This window comes from Oncorhynchus mykiss, chromosome 9, assembly GCF_013265735.2.
Source record: "Oncorhynchus mykiss isolate Arlee chromosome 9, USDA_OmykA_1.1, whole genome shotgun sequence".
Taxonomy (NCBI): Eukaryota; Metazoa; Chordata; class Actinopteri; order Salmoniformes; family Salmonidae; genus Oncorhynchus; species Oncorhynchus mykiss.
The window spans coordinates 77,113,514-77,134,920 of NC_048573.1; the positions used below are offsets into that span (position 1 = coordinate 77,113,514).

The 21,407-nt window shown below is 42.9% G+C and overlaps 1 protein-coding gene across 7 annotated transcripts in view; it reads left to right on the top strand.

The window, feature by feature from the left end:
* The window catches only part of plxnb3 (plexin B3), a 308,336-nt gene that overhangs the window by 213,645 nt on the left and 73,284 nt on the right, over window positions 1-21,407 (top strand). For all 7 annotated transcript variants that reach the window (XR_005053403.1, XR_005053402.1, XR_005053404.1 and 4 more), the window contains exons 15-19: window positions 14,436-14,587; window positions 17,408-17,513; window positions 17,647-17,783; window positions 18,865-19,041; window positions 19,211-19,382. Coding sequence is in view for 2 of the 7 variants with exons in the window: in XM_036989101.1 (XP_036844996.1) it covers window positions 14,436-14,587; window positions 17,408-17,513; window positions 17,647-17,783; window positions 18,865-19,041; window positions 19,211-19,382 (744 nt within the window). In the remaining 5 variants the exon portion in view is untranslated. The remainder of the gene's footprint in view (window positions 1-14,435; window positions 14,588-17,407; window positions 17,514-17,646; window positions 17,784-18,864; window positions 19,042-19,210; window positions 19,383-21,407) is intronic.

Consider the following 21,407-nt stretch of genomic DNA (forward strand, 5'->3'; position numbering starts at 1 on the left):
ACCAGCATGTGTTAATATGACCAGGATGTGTTAATGTGACCAGAATGTGCCCAGGATGTGTTAATGTGACCAGGATGTGTTAATGTGACCAGAATGTGACCAGGATGTGTTAATGTGACCAGGATGTGTTAATGTGACCAGAATATGTTAATGTGACCAGGATGTGTTAATGTGACCAGGATGTGTTAATGTGACCAGAATGTGACCAGGATGTGTTAATGTGACCAGGATGTGTTAATGTGACCAGAATGTGACCAGGATGTGTTAATGTGACCAGAATGTGCCCAGGATGTGTTAATGTGACCAGGATGTGTTAATGTGACCAGAATGTGACCAGGATGTGTTAATGTGACCAGGATGTGTTAATGTGACCAGGATGTGTTAATATGACCAGGATGTGTTAATATGACCAGGATGTGTTAATATGACCAGGATGTGTTAATGTAACCAGAATGTGACCAGGATGTGTTAATGTGACCAGGATGTGTTAATGTGACCAGGATGTGTTAATGTGACCAGAATGTGACCAGGATGTGTTAATGTGACCAGGATGTGTTAATGTGACCAGAATGTGACCAGGATGTGTTAATGTGACCAGGATGTGTTAATGTGACCAGGATGTGTTAATATGACCAGGATGTGTTAATATGACCAGGATGTGTTAATATGACCAGGATGTGTTAATATGACCAGAATGTGACCAGGATGTGTTAATGTGACCAGGGTGTGTTAATGTGACCAGGATATGTTAATATGACCAGGATGTGTTAATATGACCAGGATGTGTTAATGTGACCAGAATGTGACCAGGATGTGTTAATGTGACCAGGATGTGTCAATGTGACCAGGATGTGTTAATGTGACCAGAATATGTTAATATGACCAGGATGTGTTAATATGACCAGAATGTGACCAGGATGTGTTAACGTGACCAGGATGTGTTAATGTGACCAGGATGTGTTAATGTGACCAGAATGTGACCAGGATGTGTTAATGTGACCAGGATGTGTTAATGTGACCAGAATGTGACCAGGATGTGTTAATGTGACCAGAATGTGCCCAGGATGTGTTAATGTGACCAGGATGTGTTAATGTGACCAGGATGTGTTAATGTGACCAGGATGTGTTAATATGACCAGGATGTGTTAATGTGACCAGGATGTGTTAATGTGACCAGGATGTGTTAATGTGACCAGGATGTGACTATAGGATGTGTTAATGTGACCAGGATGTGTTAATATGACCAGCATGTGTTAATATGACCAGGATGTGTTAATGTGACCAGAATGTGCCCAGGATGTGTTAATGTGACCAGGATGTGTTAATGTGACCAGAATGTGACCAGGATGTGTTAATGTGACCAGGATGTGTTAATGTGACCAGAATATGTTAATGTGACCAGGATGTGTTAATGTGACCAGGATGTGTTAATGTGACCAGAATGTGACCAGGATGTGTTAATGTGACCAGGATGTGTTAATGTGACCAGGATGTGTTAATGTGACCAGGATGTGTTAATATGACCAGGATGTGTTAATATGACCAGGATGTGTTAATATGACCAGGATGTGTTAATGTGACCAGAATGTGACCAGGATGTGTTAATGTGACCAGGATGTGTTAATGTGACCAGGATGTGTTAATGTGACCAGAATATGTTAATATGACCAGGATGTGTTAATATGACCAGGATGTGTTAATGTGACCAGAATGTGACCAGGATGTGTTAATGTGACCAGGATGTGTTAATGTGACCAGGATGTGTTAATGTGACCAGAATGTGACCAGGATGTGTTAATGTGACCAGGATGTGTTAATGTGACCAGAATGTGACCAGGATGTGTTAATGTGACCAGAATGTGCCCAGGATGTGTTAATGTGACCAGGATGTGTTAATGTGACCAGAATGTGACCAGGATGTGTTAATATGACCAGGATGTGTTAATGTGACCAGGATGTGTTAATATGACCAGGATGTGTTAATATGACCAGGATGTGTTAATATGACCAGGATGTGTTAATATGACCAGGATGTGTTAATGTAACCAGAATGTGACCAGGATGTGTTAATGTGACCAGGATGTGTTAATGTGACCAGGATGTGTTAATGTGACCAGAATGTGACCAGGATGTGTTAATGTGACCAGGATGTGTTAATGTGACCAGAATGTGACCAGGATGTGTTAATGTGACCAGAATGTGCCCAGGATGTGTTAATGTGACCAGGATGTGTTAATGTGACCAGAATGTGACCAGGATGTGTTAATGTGACCAGGATGTGTTAATGTGACCAGGATGTGTTAATATGACCAGGATGTGTTAATATGACCAGGATGTGTTAATATGACCAGGATGTGTTAATATGACCAGAATGTGACCAGGATGTGTTAATGTGACCAGGATGTGTTAATGTGACCAGGATATGTTAATATGACCAGGATGTGTTAATATGACCAGGATGTGTTAATGTGACCAGAATGTGACCAGGATGTGTTAATGTGACCAGGATGTGTCAATGTGACCAGGATGTGTTAATGTGACCAGAATATGTTAATATGACCAGGATGTGTTAATATGACCAGGATGTGTTAATGTGACCAGAATGTGACCAGGATGTGTTAATGTGACCAGGATGTGTTAATGTGACCAGGATGTGTTAATGTGACCAGAATGTGACCAGGATGTGTTAATGTGACCAGGATGTGTTAATGTGACCAGAATGTGACCAGGATGTGTTAATGTGACCAGAATGTGCCCAGGATGTGTTAATGTGACCAGGATGTGTTAATGTGACCAGGATGTGTTAATGTGACCAGGATGTGTTAATATGACCAGGATGTGTTAATGTGACCAGGATGTGTTAATGTGACCACCAGGATGTGTTAATGTGACCAGGATGTGACTATAGGATGTGTTAATGTGACCAGGATGTGTTAATATGACCAGCATGTGTTAATATGACCAGGATGTGTTAATGTGACCAGAATGTGCCCAGGATGTGTTAATGTGACCAGGATGTGTTAATGTGACCAGAATGTGACCAGGATGTGTTAATGTGACCAGGATGTGTTAATGTGACCAGAATATGTTAATGTGACCAGGATGTGTTAATGTGACCAGGATGTGTTAATGTGACCAGAATGTGACCAGGATGTGTTAATGTGACCAGGATGTGTTAATGTGACCAGAATGTGACCAGGATGTGTTAATGTGACCAGAATGTGCCCAGGATGTGTTAATGTGACCAGGATGTGTTAATGTGACCAGAATGTGACCAGGATGTGTTAATGTGACCAGGATGTGTTAATGTGACCAGGATGTGTTAATATGACCAGGATGTGTTAATATGACCAGGATGTGTTAATATGACCAGGATGTGTTAATATGACCAGGATGTGTTAATGTAACCAGAATGTGACCAGGATGTGTTAATGTGACCAGGATGTGTTAATGTGACCAGGATGTGTTAATGTGACCAGAATGTGACCAGGATGTGTTAATGTGACCAGGATGTGTTAATGTGACCAGAATGTGACCAGGATGTGTTAATGTGACCAGGATGTGTTAATGTGACCAGGATGTGTTAATATGACCAGGATGTGTTAATATGACCAGGATGTGTTAATATGACCAGGATGTGTTAATATGACCAGAATGTGACCAGGATGTGTTAATGTGACCAGGATGTGTTAATGTGACCAGGATATGTTAATATGACCAGGATGTGTTAATATGACCAGGATGTGTTAATGTGACCAGACTGTGACCAGGATGTGTTAATGTGACCAGGATGTGTCAATGTGACCAGGATGTGTTAATGTGACCAGAATATGTTAATATGACCAGGATGTGTTAATATGACCAGGATGTGTTAATGTGACCAGAATGTGACCAGGATGTGTTAATGTGACCAGGATGTGTTAATGTGACCAGGATGTGTTAATGTGACCAGAATGTGACCAGGATGTGTTAATGTGACCAGGATGTGGTAATGTGACCAGAATGTGACCAGGATGTGTTAATGTGACCAGAATGTGCCCAGGATGTGTTAATGTGACCAGGATGTGTTAATGTGACCAGGATGTGTTAATGTGACCAGGATGTGTTAATGTGACCAGGATGTGTTAATGTGACCAGGATGTGTTAATATGACCAGGATGTGTTAATGTGACCAGGATGTGTTAATGTGACCAGGATGTGACTATAGGATGTGTTAATGTGACCAGGATGTGTTAATATGACCAGCATGTGTTAATATGACCAGGATGTGTTAATGTGACCAGAATGTGCCCAGGATGTGTTAATGTGACCAGGATGTGTTAATGTGACCAGAATGTGACCAGGATGTGTTAATGTGACCAGGATGTGTTAATGTGACCAGAATATGTTAATGTGACCAGGATGTGTTAATGTGACCAGGATGTGTTAATATGACCAGGATGTGACTATAGGATGTGTTAATGTGACCAGGATGTGTTTAATGTGACCAGAATGTGTTAATGTGACCAGGATGTGTTAATGTGACCAGGATGTGTTAATGTGACCAGGATGTGTTAATATGACCAGGATGTGTTAATATGACCAGGATGTGACTATAGGATGTGTTAATATGACCAGCATGTGTTAATATGACCAGCATGTGTTAATATGACCAGGATGTGTTAATATGACCAGGATGTGTTAATATGACCAGGATGTGTTAATATGACCAGGATGTGACTATAGGATGTGTTAATATGACCAGCATGTGTTAATATGACCAGCATGTGTTAATATGACCAGGATGTGTTAATATGACCAGGATGTGACCAGGATGTGTTAATGTGACCAGAATGTGACCAGGATGTGTTAATGTGACCAGAATGTGCCCAGGATGTGTTGATGTGACCAGGATGTGTTAATATGACCAGCATGTATTAATATGACCAGGATGTGACTATAGGATGTGTTAATATGACCAGGATGTGACTATAGGATGTGTTAATATGACCAGCATGTGTTAATATGACCAGCATGTGTTAATATGACCAGGATGTGTTAATATGACCAGGATGTGACCAGGATGTGTTAATGTGACCAGAATGTGACCAGGATGTGTTAATGTGACCAGAATGTGCCCAGGATGTGTTGATGTGACCAGGATGTGTTAATATGACCAGCATGTATTAATATGACCAGGATGTGACTATAGGATGTGTTAATATGACCAGGATGTGACTAAAGGATGTGTTAATGTGACCAGGATGTGTTAATATGACCAGGATGTGACTATAAGATGTGTTAATGTGACCAGGATGTGTTAATATGACCAGGATGTGACTATAGGATGTGTTAATGTGACCAGGATGTGTTTAATGTGACCAGAATGTGTTAATGTGACCAGGATGTGTTAATGTGACCAGGATGTGTTAATGTGGCCAGAATGTGTTAATGTGACCAGAATGTGTTAATGTGACCAGGATGTGTTAATGTGACCAGAATGTGACCAGGATGTGTTAATGTGACCAGGATGTGTTAATGTGACCAGGATGTGTTAATGTGACCAGAATGTGACCAGGATGTGTTAATGTGACCAGAATGTGACCAGGATGTGTTAATGTGACCAGGATGTGTTAATGTGACCAGAATGTGACCAGGATGTGTTAATGTGACCAGAATGTGCCCAGGATGTGTTAATGTGACCAGGATGTGTTAATGTAACCAGAATGTGACCAGGATGTGTTAATGTGACCAGGATGTGTTAATATGACCAGGATGTGTTAATATGACCAGGATGTGTTAATGTGACCAGGATGTGTTAATATGACCAGGATGTGACTATAGGATGTGTTGATGTGACCAGGATGTGTTCATATGACCAGCATGTGTTAATATGACCAGGATGTGACTATAGGATGTGTTAATATGACCAGGATGTGACTATAGGATGTGTTAATGTGACCAGGATGTGTTAATATGACCAGGATGTGACTATAGGATGTGTTAATGTGACCAGGATGTGTTTAATGTGACCAGAATGTGTTAATGTGACCATGATGTGTTAATGTGACCAGGATGTGTTAATGTGACCAGGATGTGTTAATGTGACCATGATGTGTTAATGTGGCCAGAATGTGTTAATGTGACCAGAATGTGTTAATGTGACCAGGATGTGTTAATGTGACCAGAATGTGACCAGGATGTGTTAATGTGACCAGGATGTGTTAATGTGACCAGGATGTGTTAATGTGACCAGAATGTGACCAGGATGTGTTAATGTGACCAGAATGTGACCAGGATGTGTTAATGTGACCAGAATGTGACTATAGGATGTGTTAATGTGACCAGGATGTGTTTAATGTGACCAGAATGTGTTAATGTGACCAGGATGTGTTAATGTGACCAGGATGTGACCAGGATGTGTTAATGTGACCAGGATGTGTTAATGTGACCAGAATGTGACCAGGATGTGTTAATGTGACCAGGATGTGTTAATGTGACCAGAATGTGACCAGGATGTGTTAATGTGACCAGAATGTGCCCAGGATGTGTTAATGTGACCAGGATGTGTTAATGTGACCAGAATGTGACCAGGATGTGTTAATGTGACCAGGATGTGTTAATATGACCAGGATGTGTTAATATGACCAGGATGTGTTAATGTGACCAGGATGTGTTAATATGACCAGCATGTGTTAATATGACCAGGATGTGTTAATATGACCAGGATGTGACTATAGGATGTGTTAATATGACTAGCATGTGTTAATATGACCAGGATGTGTTAATGTGACCAGGATGTGTTAATGTGACCAGGATGTGTTAATGTGACCAGGATGTGTTAATGTGACCAGGATGTGACTATAGGATGTGTTAATGTGACCAGGATGTGTTAATATGACCAGCATGTGTTAATATGACCAGGATGTGTTAATGTGACCAGAATGTGCCCAGGATGTGTTAATATGACCAGGATGTGTTAATATGACCAGGATGTGTTAATATGACCAGGATGTGTTAATATGACCAGAATGTGACCAGGATGTGTTAATGTGACCAGGATGTGTTAATGTGACCAGGATATGTTAATATGACCAGGATGTGTTAATATGACCAGGATGTGTTAATGTGACCAGAATGTGACCAGGATGTGTTAATGTGACCAGGATGTGTCAATGTGACCAGGATGTGTTAATGTGACCAGAATATGTTAATATGACCAGGATGTGTTAATATGACCAGGATGTGTTAATGTGACCAGAATGTGACCAGGATGTGTTAATGTGACCAGGATGTGTTAATGTGACCAGGATGTGTTAATGTGACCAGAATGTGACCAGGATGTGTTAATGTGACCAGGATGTGTTAATGTGACCAGAATGTGACCAGGATGTGTTAATGTGACCAGAATGTGCCCAGGATGTGTTAATGTGACCAGGATGTGTTAATGTGACCAGGATGTGTTAATGTGACCAGGATGTGTTAATGTGACCAGGATGTGTTAATATGACCAGGATGTGTTAATGTGACCAGGATGTGTTAATGTGACCAGGATGTGTTAATGTGACCAGGATGTGACTATAGGATGTGTTAATGTGACCAGGATGTGTTAATATGACCAGCATGTGTTAATATGACCAGGATGTGTTAATGTGACCAGAATGTGCCCAGGATGTGTTAATGTGACCAGGATGTGTTAATGTGACCAGAATGTGACCAGGATGTGTTAATGTGACCAGAATATGTTAATGTGACCAGGATGTGACCAGGATGTGTTTATATGACCAGAATGTGACCAGGATGTGTTAATGTGACCAGGATGTGTTAATGTGACCAGAATGTGACCAGGATGTGTTAATGTGACAAGAATGTGCCCAGGATGTGTTAATGTGACCAGGATGTGTTAATGTGACCAGAATGTGACCAGGATGTGTTAATGTGACCAGGATGTGTTAATGTGACCAGGATGTGTTAATATGACCAGGATGTGTTAATATGACCAGGATGTGTTAATATGACCAGGATGTGTTAATATGACCAGGATGTGTTAATGTAACCAGAATGTGACCAGGATGTGTTAATGTGACCAGGATGTGTTAATGTGACCAGGATGTGTTAATGTGACCAGAATGTGACCAGGATGTGTTAATGTGACCAGGATGTGTTAATGTGACCAGAATGTGACCAGGATGTGTTAATGTGACCAGAATGTGCCCAGGATGTGTTAATGTGACCAGGATGTGTTAATGTGACCAGAATGTGACCAGGATGTGTTAATGTGACCAGGATGTGTTAATGTGACCAGGATGTGTTAATATGACCAGGATTTGTTAATATGACCAGGATGTGTTAATATGACCAGGATGTGTTAATATGACCAGAATGTGACCAGGATGTGTTAATGTGACCAGGATGTGTTAATGTGACCAGGATATGTTAATATGACCAGGATGTGTTAATATGACCAGGATGTGTTAATGTGACCAGAATGTGACCAGGATGTGTTAATGTGACCAGGATGTGTCAATGTGACCAGGATGTGTTAATGTGACCAGAATATGTTAATATGACCAGGATGTGTTAATATGACCAGGATGTGTTAATGTGACCAGAATGTGACCAGGATGTGTTAATGTGACCAGGATGTGTTAATGTGACCAGGATGTGTTAATGTGACCAGAATGTGACCAGGATGTGTTAATGTGACCAGGATGTGTTAATGTGACCAGAATGTGACCAGGATGTGTTAATGTGACCAGAATGTGCCCAGGATGTGTTAATGTGACCAGGATGTGTTAATGTGACCAGGATGTGTTAATGTGACCAGGATGTGTTAATGTGACCAGGATGTGTTAATGTGACCAGGATGTGTTAATATGACCAGGATGTGTTAATGTGACCAGGATGTGTTAATGTGACCAGGATGTGTTAATGTGACCAGGATGTGACTATAGGATGTGTTAATGTGACCAGGATGTGTTAATATGACCAGCATGTGTTAATATGACCAGGATGTGTTAATGTGACCAGAATGTGCCCAGGATGTGTTAATGTGACCAGGATGTGTTAATGTGACCAGAATGTGACCAGGATGTGTTAATGTGACCAGGATGTGTTAATGTGACCAGAATATGTTAATGTGACCAGGATGTGTTAATGTGACCAGGATGTGTTAATATGACCAGGATGTGACTATAGGATGTGTTAATGTGACCAGGATGTGTTTAATGTGACCAGAATGTGTTAATGTGACCAGGATGTGTTAATGTGACCAGGATGTGTTAATGTGACCAGGATGTGTTAATATGACCAGGATGTGTTAATATGACCAGGATGTGACTATAGGATGTGTTAATATGACCAGCATGTGTTAATATGACCAGCATGTGTTAATATGACCAGGATGTGTTAATATGACCAGGATGTGTTAATATGACCAGGATGTGACTATAGGATGTGTTAATATGACCAGCATGTGTTAATATGACCAGCATGTGTTAATATGACCAGGATGTGTTAATATGACCAGGATTTGACTATAGGATGTGTTGATGTGACCAGGATGTGTTAATATGACCAGCATGTATTAATATGACCAGGATGTGACTATAGGATGTGTTAATATGACCAGGATGTGACTAAAGGATGTGTTAATGTGACCAGGATGTGTTAATATGACCAGGATGTGTTAATATGACCAGGATTTGACTATAGGATGTGTTAATGTGACCAGGATGTGTTTAATGTGACCAGAATGTGTTAATGTGACCAGGATGTGTTAATGTGACCAGGATGTGTTAATGTGGCCAGAATGTGTTAATGTGACCAGAATGTGTTAATGTGACCAGGATGTGTTAATGTGACCAGAATGTGACCAGGATGTGTTAATGTGACCAGGATGTGTTAATGTGACCAGGATGTGTTAATGTGACCAGAATGTGACCAGGATGTGTTAATGTGACCAGGATGTGTTAATGTGACCAGAATGTGACCAGGATGTGTTAATGTGACCAGAATGTGCCCAGGATGTGTTAATGTGACCAGGATGTGTTAATGTAACCAGAATGTGACCAGGATGTGTTAATGTGACCAGGATGTGTTAATATGACCAGGATGTGTTAATATGACCAGGATGTGTTAATGTGACCAGGATGTGTTAATATGACCAGGATGTGACTATAGGATGTGTTGATGTGACCAGGATGTGTTAATATGACCAGCATGTGTTAATATGACCAGGATGTGACTATAGGATGTGTTAATATGACCAGGATGTGACTATAGGATGTGTTAATGTGACCAGGATGTGTTAATATGACCAGGATGTGACTATAGGATGTGTTAATGTGACCAGGATGTGTTTAATGTGACCAGAATGTGTTAATGTGACCATGATGTGTTAATGTGACCAGGATGTGTTAATGTGACCAGGATGTGTTAATGTGACCATGATGTGTTAATGTGGCCAGAATGTGTTAATGTGACCAGAATGTGTTAATGTGACCAGGATGTGTTAATGTGACCAGAATGTGACCAGGATGTGTTAATGTGACCAGGATGTGTTAATGTGACCAGAATGTGACCAGGATGTGTTAATGTGACCAGAATGTGACCAGGATGTGTTAATGTGACCAGAATGTGACTATAGGATGTGTTAATGTGACCAGGATGTGTTAATATGACCAGGATGTGACTATAGGATGTGTTAATGTGACCCGGATGTGTTTAATGTGACCAGAATGTGTTAATGTGACCAGGATGTGTTAATGTGACCAGGATGTGACCAGAATGTGTTAATGTGACCAGGATGTGTTAATGTGACCAGAATGTGACCAGGATGTGTTAATGTGACCAGGATGTGTTAATGTGACCAGAATGTGACCAGGATGTGTTAATGTGACCAGAATGTGCCCAGGATGTGTTAATGTGACCAGGATGTGTTAATGTGACCAGAATGTGACCAGGATGTGTTAATGTGACCAGGATGTGTTAATATGACCAGGATGTGTTAATATGACCAGGATGTGTTAATGTGACCAGGATGTGTTAATATGACCAGCGTGTGTTAATATGACCAGGATGTGTTAATATGACCAGGATGTGACTATAGGATGTGTTAATATGACTAGCATGTGTTAATATGACCAGGATGTGTTAATGTGACCAGGATGTGTTAATGTGACCAGGATGTGTTAATGTGACCAGGATGTGTTAATGTGACCAGGATGTGACTATAGGATGTGTTAATGTGACCAGGATGTGTTAATATGACCAGCATGTGTTAATATGACCAGGATGTGTTAATGTGACCAGAATGTGCCCAGGATGTGTTAATTTGACCAGGATGTGTTAATTTGACCAGGATGTGTTAATGTGACCAGAATGTGACCAGGATGTGTTAATGTGACCAGGATGTGTTAATGTGACCAGAATATGTTAATGTGACCAGGATGTGTTAATGTGACCAGGATGTGACTATAGGATGTGTTAATGTGACCAGGATGTGTTTAATGTGACCAGGATGTGTTAATGTGACCAGGATGTGTTAATGTGACCAGGATGTGTTAATGTGACCATGATGTGTTAATGTGGCCAGAATGTGTTAATGTGACCATGATGTGTTAATGTGGCCAGAATGTGTTAATGTGACCAGAATGTGTTAATGTGACCAGGATGTGTTAATGTGACCAGAATGTGACCAGGATGTGTTAATGTGACCAGGATGTGTTAATGTGACCAGGATGTGTTAATGTGACCAGAATGTGACCAGGATGTGTTAATGTGACCAGGATGTGTTAATGTGACCAGAATGTGACCAGGATGTGTTAATGTGACCAGAATGTGCCCAGGATGTGTTAATGTGACCAGGATGTGTTAATGTGACCAGAATGTGACCAGGATGTGTTAATGTGACCAGGATGTGTTAATGTGACCAGAATATGTTAATGTGACCAGGATGTGTTAATATGACCAGCATGTGTTAATATGACCAGGATGTGTTAATGTGACCAGGATGTGTTAATATGACCAGCATGTGTTAATATGACCAGGATGTGTTAATATGACCAGGATGTGACTATAGGATGTGTTAATATGACCAGCATGTGTTTATATGACCAGGATGTGTTAATGTGACCAGGATGTGTTAATGTGACCAGGATGTGTTAATATGACCAGGATGTGAGAATGTGACCAGGATGTGTTAATGTGACCAGGATGTGTTAATGTGACCAGGATGTGACTATAGGATGTGTTAATGTGACCAGGATGTGTTAATATGACCAGCATGTGTTAATATGACCAGGATGTGTTAATGTGACCAGGATGTGTTAATGTGACCAGGATGTGTTAATGTGACCAGGATGTGTTAATGTGACCAGCATGTGTTAATATGACCAGGATGTGTTAATGTGACCAGGATGTGTTAATGTGACCAGGTTGTGTTAATGTGACCAGGATGTGTTATGTGACCAGGATGTGTTAATGTGACCAGGATGTGTTAATATGACCAGGATGTGTTTAAACCCCTCTCTGTCCCTATCAGATCCATTTAAACCCCTCTCTGTCCCTATCAGATCCATTTAAACCCCTCTCTGTCCCTATCAGATCCATTTAAACCCCTCTCTGTCCCTATCAGATCCATTTAAACCCCTCTCTGTCCCTATCAGATCCATTTAAACCCCTCTCTGTCCCTGTCAGATCCATTTAAACCCCTCTCTGTCCCTATCAGATCCATTTAAACCCCTCTCTGTCCCTATCAGATCCATTTAAACCCCTCTCTGTCCCTATCAGATCCATTTAAACCCCTCTCTGTCCCTATCAGATCCATTTAAACCCCTCTCTGTCCCTATCAGATCCATTTAAACCCCTCTCTGTCCCTATCAGATCCACTTAAACCCCTCTCTGTCCCTGTCAGATCCATTTAAACCCCTCTCTGTCCCTATCAGATCCATTTAAACCCCTCTCTGTCCCTGTCAGATCCATTTAAACCCCTCTCTGTCCCTATCAGATCCATTTAAACCCCTCTCTGTCCCTATCAGATCCATTTAAACCCCTCTCTGTCCCTGTCAGATCCATTTAAACCCCTCTCTGTCCCTATCAGATCCATTTAAACCCCTCTCTGTCCCTATCAGATCCATTTAAACCCCTCTCTGTCCCTATCAGATCCATTTAAACCCCTCTCTGTCCCTATCAGATCCATTTAAACCCCTCTCTGTCTCTATCAGATCCATTTAAACCCCTCTCTGTCCCTATCAGATCCATTTAAACCCCTCTCTGTCCCTATCAGATCCATTTAAACCCCTCTCTGTCCCTGTCCCTATCAGATCCATTTAAACCCCTCTCTGTCTCTGTCCCTATCAGATCCATTTAAACCACTCTCTGTCCCTATCAGACCCATTTAAACCCCTCTCTGTCCCTGTCAGATCCATTTAAACCCCTCTCTGTCCCTGTCAGACCCATTTAAACCCCTCTCTGTCCCTGTCAGATCCATTTAAACCCCTCTCTGTCCCTATCAGATCCATTTAAACCCCTCTCTGTCCCTATCAGATCCATTTAAACCCCTCTCTGTCCCTATCAGATCCATTTAAACCCCTCTCTGTCCCTGTCAGATCCATTTAAACCCCTCTCTGTCTCTATCAGATCCATTTAAACCCCTCTCTGTCCCTGTCCCTGTCAGATCCATTTAAACCCCTCTCTGTCCCTGTCAGATCCATTTAAACCCCTCTCTGTCCCTATCAGATCCATTTAAACCCCTCTCTGTCCCTATCAGATCCATTTAAACCCCTCTCTATCCCTATCAGATCCATTTAAACCCCTCTCTGTCCCTGTCAGATCCATTTAAACCCCTCTCTGTCCCTGTCAGATCCATTTAAACCCCTCTCTGTCCCTATCAGATCCATATAAACCCCTCTCTGTCCCTATCAGATCCATTTAAACCCCTCTCTGTCCCTATCAGATCCATTTAAACCCCTCTCTGTCCCTATCAGATCCATTTAAACCCCTCTCTGTCCCTGTCAGATCCATTTAAAACCCTCTCTGTCCCTATCAGATCCATTTAAACCCCTCTCTGTCCCTGTCAGATCCATTTAAACCCCTCTCTGTCCCTGTCAGATCCATTTAAACCCCTCTCTGTCCCTATCAGATCCATTTAAACCCCTCTCTGTCCCTATCAGATCTATTTAAACCCCTCTCTGTCCCTATCAGATCCATTTAAACCCCTCTCTGTCCCTGTCAGATCCATTTAAACGCCCTCTCTGTCCCTATCAGATCCATTTAAACCGCTCTCTGTCCCTGTCAGATCCATTTAAACGCCCTCTCTGTCCCTATCAGATCTATTTAAACCCCTCTCTGTCCCTATCAGATCCATTTAAACCCCTCTCTGTCCCTGTCAGATCCATTTAAACGCCCTCTCTGTCCCTATCAGATCCATTTAAACCCCTCTCTGTCCCTGTCAGATCCAGCCAGTGAGTGGTCCGTTGGAAGGGGGTGTGCTGGTGACCATCCATGGGTCTAACCTGGGGATGCACTACCAGGACATCCAGGGAGGGGTGACTGTAGCTGGGGTCAGCTGTCTGCCTCAGCCCCGTGGATACCTCATCTCTACCAGGTAATCACACAGGGGGTAGGATTGTCTAACGGTTTTCCTGCCGACAGTAGCAGCTCTGAACACAGGGTGTCCACAGTCAGTCTCTTTTGTGTTCACACGGCAAAGACCTGGAAGTCGTCACCCACTCAGTCTTGTTATAATATCCAAACCAGAAGGTGGCATTTTGCATGTCCCTGTTTGTTCCTTTATGATCAGAGTTCTCCAGCCCTGTTCCTGGAGAGCTACCATCCTGTAGGTTTTCCTTCCAACTCTAATCTAGTGCACCTGACTCTAATAATTAGCTGGTTGAAAAGCTGAATCTACAACTGGGATAGAAACGAAAACCTACAGGATGGTAGCTCTCCAGGAACAGGGTTGGAGAGCTCTGGTCTAGATAGCCAATGTTAGCTAGCTATCTAGCTGCGGCTATTCTGCTATTGTTGTTGAAAGCCCTAGTTGGTACTAGCCAGATGACCACAGCTAGATAATTAGCTAGCAAGATGACAAAGAAACAATGTAATTCTCTCTCCATAATCGCATACGGCCCATAGATATAGTTTAGTTTGCTGGCTAAATGTTAGCTAAATAGTTAGCATGATTAGCTAGCTTTTGTGTTACATTGATTCTTGCTTTAATAGTTGTGAGCTTACGCCGAGGGACTTAGAGGTAATTTGTGGTTTAGTACGGTACCCTGCGACACCACTTCATTGCTCCAGACCACCACAAGGGGGCGTTAGAGCATTGATTATACTTTTGGGTCCTACTGTGTCTCTAACTGACAATGATTGGGCGACATAAACCTAAATAGAAACTGATAATTGTGCACGACTGGCATCTTTATGCTTTCATTAATAAAATAATGATAAAAATACTCTTTCAACATTTCAATGTTTATGTAGTTATTGATCCATAACGAATTACAATGTGAATAAATATCACTGAATTACAGAAATATCCTCCAATCCTCTATATGTAATTATTGGCGGAGAGTCATGTCATATTTTTCGATATACTGTAGGCTTACCTTAGGCGACATGAGTCTCACTAGTGTTGAGTAATGTGCTGTTAAAAAAGGTGTAGGTCTTATTTATGTAAGTGTGACTGGCTGCAAGGAAGTCAGCAGGATCAGTTTAATAAGCAAAACCAACGGCACCCAGAACAACAAAATAACCCGTCGCGAACCAGTCCGAGTGCACAAACACATTACAACAAACCATTTCACACACAGACATGGGGGTGGAACAGAGGGTTTATATACACAACAAGTAATGAGGGAAAACAAGACAAAACAAATGGAAAATGAAGGGTGGATCGGCGATGGCTAGAAGACGGGTGACATCGGTCGCGAACCAGTCCGAGTGCACAAACACATTACAACAAACCATTTCACACACAGACACGGGGGGGGGGGGCAGAGGGTTTATATACACGACAAGTAACGAGGGAACCAGGTGTGTGGGAAAACAAGACAAAACAAATGGAAAATGAAGGGTGGATCGGCGATGGCTAGAAGACGGGTGACATCGGTCGCGAACCAGTCCGAGTGCACAAACACATTACAACAAACCATTTCACACACAGACATGGGGGGGGGGGCAGAGGGTTTATATACACGACAAGTAACGAGGGAACCAGGTGTGTGGGAAAACAAGACAAAACAAATGGAAAATGAAAGGTGACGTCGACCGCCGCCCGAACAAGGAGAGGAACCGACTTCGACGGATGTCGCAACAATTTATTTAAAGAGCCTGTTGAAGTTAGAAGCAATAGCCCGCCATGCTGTGGTCAACTATTTCAGCACCGTTTCGCGCTGCTCTGAGACAAGCATGGGGACTGGTCTTAATAAATCGATCAGATTTTTATTTTCACTCAATCTCCATTTGGGTATTGGTTAGACTAGAATTAGAAAATTAAGGTGTAGAAATGTTGTGCTCTTAAGATGCCCTCTGGTGGTCAAACAAGAGCACTAACTTATGAAATAAAGTGCAACACAACGTTTACAGGAAGAACCACTGTAGGTAACAAAACCATTTTGATTTCATTATAATCTTACTAGCTACAGTGGGCATTGGCTTGGAGGGGGCATTTTTTATTTTACCTTTATTTAACTAGGCAAGTCAGTTAAGAACAAATTCTTATTTTCAATGACGGCCTAGGAACAGTGGGGTTAACTGTTCTGTTCAGGGGCAGAACCACAGATTTGTACCTTGTCAGCTCGGGGGTTTGAACTTGCAACCTTCCGGTTACTAGTCCAACGCTCTAACCACTAGGCTACCCTGCCGCCCCACTGCAAGCTGGGAAAAGTTCCCTCGTTTTTTTCTACTTGTTGGTTGCTTTTCGGCTCCCCACTTTTGCTCTCTGATTGGCTCTGAGTAGAAAGGTCTCTCTAGCGATGGCATACCGATTCACCATATAGAGATGGGAAAGAATGTTGCAATTTAATCGCAATAGTATACCGCAGCGAAGGACCGCAGCGAAGGAACCTCAGACAGACCACCAGTCAGTGAACTAGCTCCTTAAGAGTCAGGTCTCTATGAACCTCAGACCACCAGTCAGTGAACTAGCTCCTTAAGAGTCAGGTCTCTATGAACCTCAGACCACCAGTCAGTGAACTAGCTCCTTAAGAGTCAGGTCTCTATGTTGTTACAAGTCTTGTTTTTCCAGGATAGTGTGTGTAGGGTACTATAAGTGTGTGTGTGTGTGTGTGTGTGTTCCAGGATAGTGTGTGTAGGGTACTATAAGTGTGTGTGTGTGTGTGTGTGTGTATGTGTGTGTGTGTGTGTGTGTGTGTTCCAGGATAGTGTGTGTAGGGTACTATAAGTATGTGTGTGTGTGTTCCAGGATAGTGTGTGAGCTCCAGCCCAGTAAACAGGAGACAGAGGGGCCAGTCATCGTTACCGTGGGAGACTCAGAACCAGGACAGTCACTGCAGACGTTCACCTACCAGGTAACACACACTTTGAACTTTAATTATTCTATTTATGACTTGTTGACTGTGTTTGACCTGGCTGAGGCGAACGTCTGTTCAGGGCAGATAGTGTGACCCATTTCATTCATTCTGTGTTATTGTGTGTATATAGGACCCCCAGTTGACTGGTATAGTCCCTGATAAGGGCCCTGTATCAGGAGGGACCAGCCTGACTATCCAGGGGACTCGGCTACTAACGGGACAGAGGAAGGACCTGACTGCATACGTAGGACAGCAACCCTGCTACATGTAAATATATCTACTATTACTACTTTATCTCTCTGTCTGTCTCTCTCTGTCTGTATCTCTCTGTATCTCTCTCTCTGTATCTCTCTCTCTGTATCTCTCTCTCTGTATCTCTCTGTATCTCTCTGTATCTCTCTCTCTCTCTCTCTCTCTCTCTCTCTCCCTCCTACACCCACGTTCTGTTATCTCAGGTCGTAAATTCCTGGTGGAGACGCTCTCCTCCTGGCCATGCAGTATAGAGAGAGTTTCACAGTAGAACAAAGGAAATTCTTCTACAGAAAGAGAGAGAGAGAGACTCGGATGAACTCTCCAGCAGACGGACCAGATTCCAACAGAGAAGACCACGACACACTGGGCATAAATATATATTGATTGCAATTGTTCCAGAATGAGTGAGAGTTCATGTGCAAAGGATTAGCATTTCAAATTAATATAATTATGTGTAGTGACTCCTTTGTGCTTTCCCGCTCTTTCTCAGTCAACGCCCACTTCTCTCTCAGTCAACGCCCACTTCTTTCTCAGCCCACGCCCCCTTCTTTCTCAGTCCACGCCCCCTTCTTTCTCAGTTAACGCCCACTTCTTTCTCAGTCAACGCCCACTTCTTTCTCAGTCAACGCCCACTTCTTTCTCAGTCAACGCCCACTTCTTTCTCAGTCAACGCCCACTTCTTTCTCAGTCAACACCCACTTCTCTCTGTCAACGCCCACTTCTCTCTCAGTCAACGCCCACTTCTCTCTCAGTCAACGCCCACTTCTTTCTCAGTCCACACCCCCTTCTTTCTCAGTCAACGCCCACTTCTTTCTCAGTCCACACCCACTTCTTTCTCAGTCCACACCCACTTCTTTCTCAGTCCACACCCACTTCTTTCTCTAGTGTCCTCAGTGTTGAGGAGGTGAATGGGACTCACCTGGTATGCAGGACCAGCCCCAGTAACCAGACAGACACCATAATGATAACTCTCTCCTCTCCTCTTCCTCAGTGTTGAGGAGGTGAATGGGACTCACCTGGTATGCAGGACCAGCCCCAGTAACCAGACAGACACCATAATGATAACTCTCTCTCTCTCTCCTCTCCTCTTCCTCAGTGTTGAGGAGGTGAATGGAACTCACCTGGTATGCAGGACCAGCCCCAGTAACCAGACAGCAGAGCTGACAGTGAGGGTGTTGTTTGGGAAGGCAGAGAGGAGCGTACCTGGGCAGGTGTTTCACTACATGGAGGACCCTGTCATCACCGCAGCATCGCCTGCTGAGAGCTTCTACGAGTGAGGAACGCTTCCTTTAGTTTTTAGTTTCAAACGTTTTCAGACGTTTTCCATGATAAAAAAAATATATATACAATTATCAATTTTAAACAACTATTAAAAGAATGAATGATAATGTGTTTCGCATCAATATTTTCAGTAAGCAATAGATGTGATGCTGTTTAACTAGGGGTGGGCGTAGTATCAAGGTGAGTGGGCGTAACCTGGACGTGGTGCAACAGCCAATGATCTCCGTGCGGTTGGAGCACATGGCAGAGAACATCCTGGTCATGAGAAGGAGGAGATATGCCAGACTGTTGGCCAAGAACCACCTACTAGTCTTCAACAGCACCGTGTCAAAGGTAAAGCCCACATTGGAACATGTAAATCACATCAAATGTTATTGGTCCATACACATATTTAACAGATGTTATTGGTCCATATTTAACAGATGTTATTGGTCCATATTTAACAGATGTTATTGGTCCATATTTAACAGATGTTATTGGTCCATATTTAACAGATGTTATTGGTCCATATTTAACAGATGTTATTGGTCCATATTTAACAGATGTTATTGGTCCATATTTAACAGATGTTATTGGTCCATACACATATTTAACAGATGTTATTGGTCCATACACATATTTAACAGATGTTATTGGTCCATATTGAACAGATGTGATTGGTCCATATTTAACAGATGTGATTGGTCCATATTTAACAGATGTTATTGGTCCATACACCTGGTTAGCTGATGTTATTGCGGGTGTTGCGAAATGTTTGTAAATTCAAATTAAGTTTAAAAGGGGCTTCATTTTCATGGGAAACGTGTGTTAAAGTTGCTAAAGCAAGTGAAATAAACAATCAGAAATAAACTGATAAATTGAACATTTAATTTAACCTTTATTTAACTAGGCAAGTCAGTTAAGAACATATTCTTATTTACAATGATGGCCTAGGAACAGTGGGTTAACTGGCTTGTTCAGGGGCAGAATGACAGATTTGTACCTTGTCAGCTCGGGGATTTGAACTTGCAACCTTTCGGTTACTAGTCCAACACTCTAACCACTAGTCTACCTACTGCCCATACACTCTAACCACTAGTCTACCTACTGCCCATACACTCTAACCACTAGGCTACCTACCGCCCCTACCCTCTAACCACTAGTCTACCTACTGCCCATACACTCTAACCACTAGGCTACCTACCGCCCCTACACTCTAACCACTAGTCTACCTACTGCCCATACACTCTAACCACTAGTCTACCTACTGCCCATACACTCTAACCACTAGTCTACCTACTGCCCCTACCCTCTAACCACTAGTCTACCTACTGCCTCTACACTCTAACCACTAGGCTACCTGCCTCCCCTACACTCTAACCACTAGGCTACCTGCCTCCTCTACACTCTAACCACTAGGCTACCTGCCGCTCCTACACTCTAACCACTAGGCTACCTGCCGCCCCTACACTCTAACCACTAGGTTACCTGCCGCTCCTACACTCTAACCACTAGGCTACCTGCCGCCCCTACACTCTAACCACTAGGCTACCTGCCTCCTCTACACTCTAACCACTAGGCTACCTGCCTCCTCTACACTCTAACCACTAGGCTACCTGCCTCCCCTACACTCTAACCACTAGGCTACCTGCCTCCTCTACACTCTAACCACTAGGCTACCTGCCTCCTCTACACTCTAACCACTAGGCTACCTGCCTCCTCTACACTCTAACCACTAGTCTACCTACTGCCTCTACACTCTAACCACTAGGCTACCTGCCTCCTCTACACTCTAACCACTAGTCTACCTACTGCCTCTACACTCTAACCACTAGGCTACCTGCCTCCCCTACACTCTAACCACTAGGCTACCTGCCTCCTCTACACTCTAACCACTAGGCTACCTGCCTCCTCTACACTCTAACCACTAGGCTACCTGCCTCCCCTACACTCTAACCACTAGGCTACCTGCCTCCTCTACACTCTAACCACTAGGCTACCTGCCTCCTCTACACTCTAACCACTAGGCTACCTGCCTCCCCTACACTCTAACCACTAGGCTACCTGTCACCTCTACACTCTAACCACTAGGCTACCTGCCACCTCTACACTCTAACCACTAGTCTACCTACTGCCCCTACACTCTAACCACTAGACTACCTGCCACCTCTACACTCGAACCACTAGTCTACCTTCTGCCCCTACACTCTAACCACTAGACTACCTGCCTCCTCTATCCTCTAACCACTAGGCTACCTGCCACCTCTACACTCTAACCACTAGTCTACCTACTGCCCCTACACTCTAACCACTAGACTACCTGCCTCCTCTACCCTCTAACCACTAGGCTACCTGCCATCAGTAAGCCTTTACCTGCCA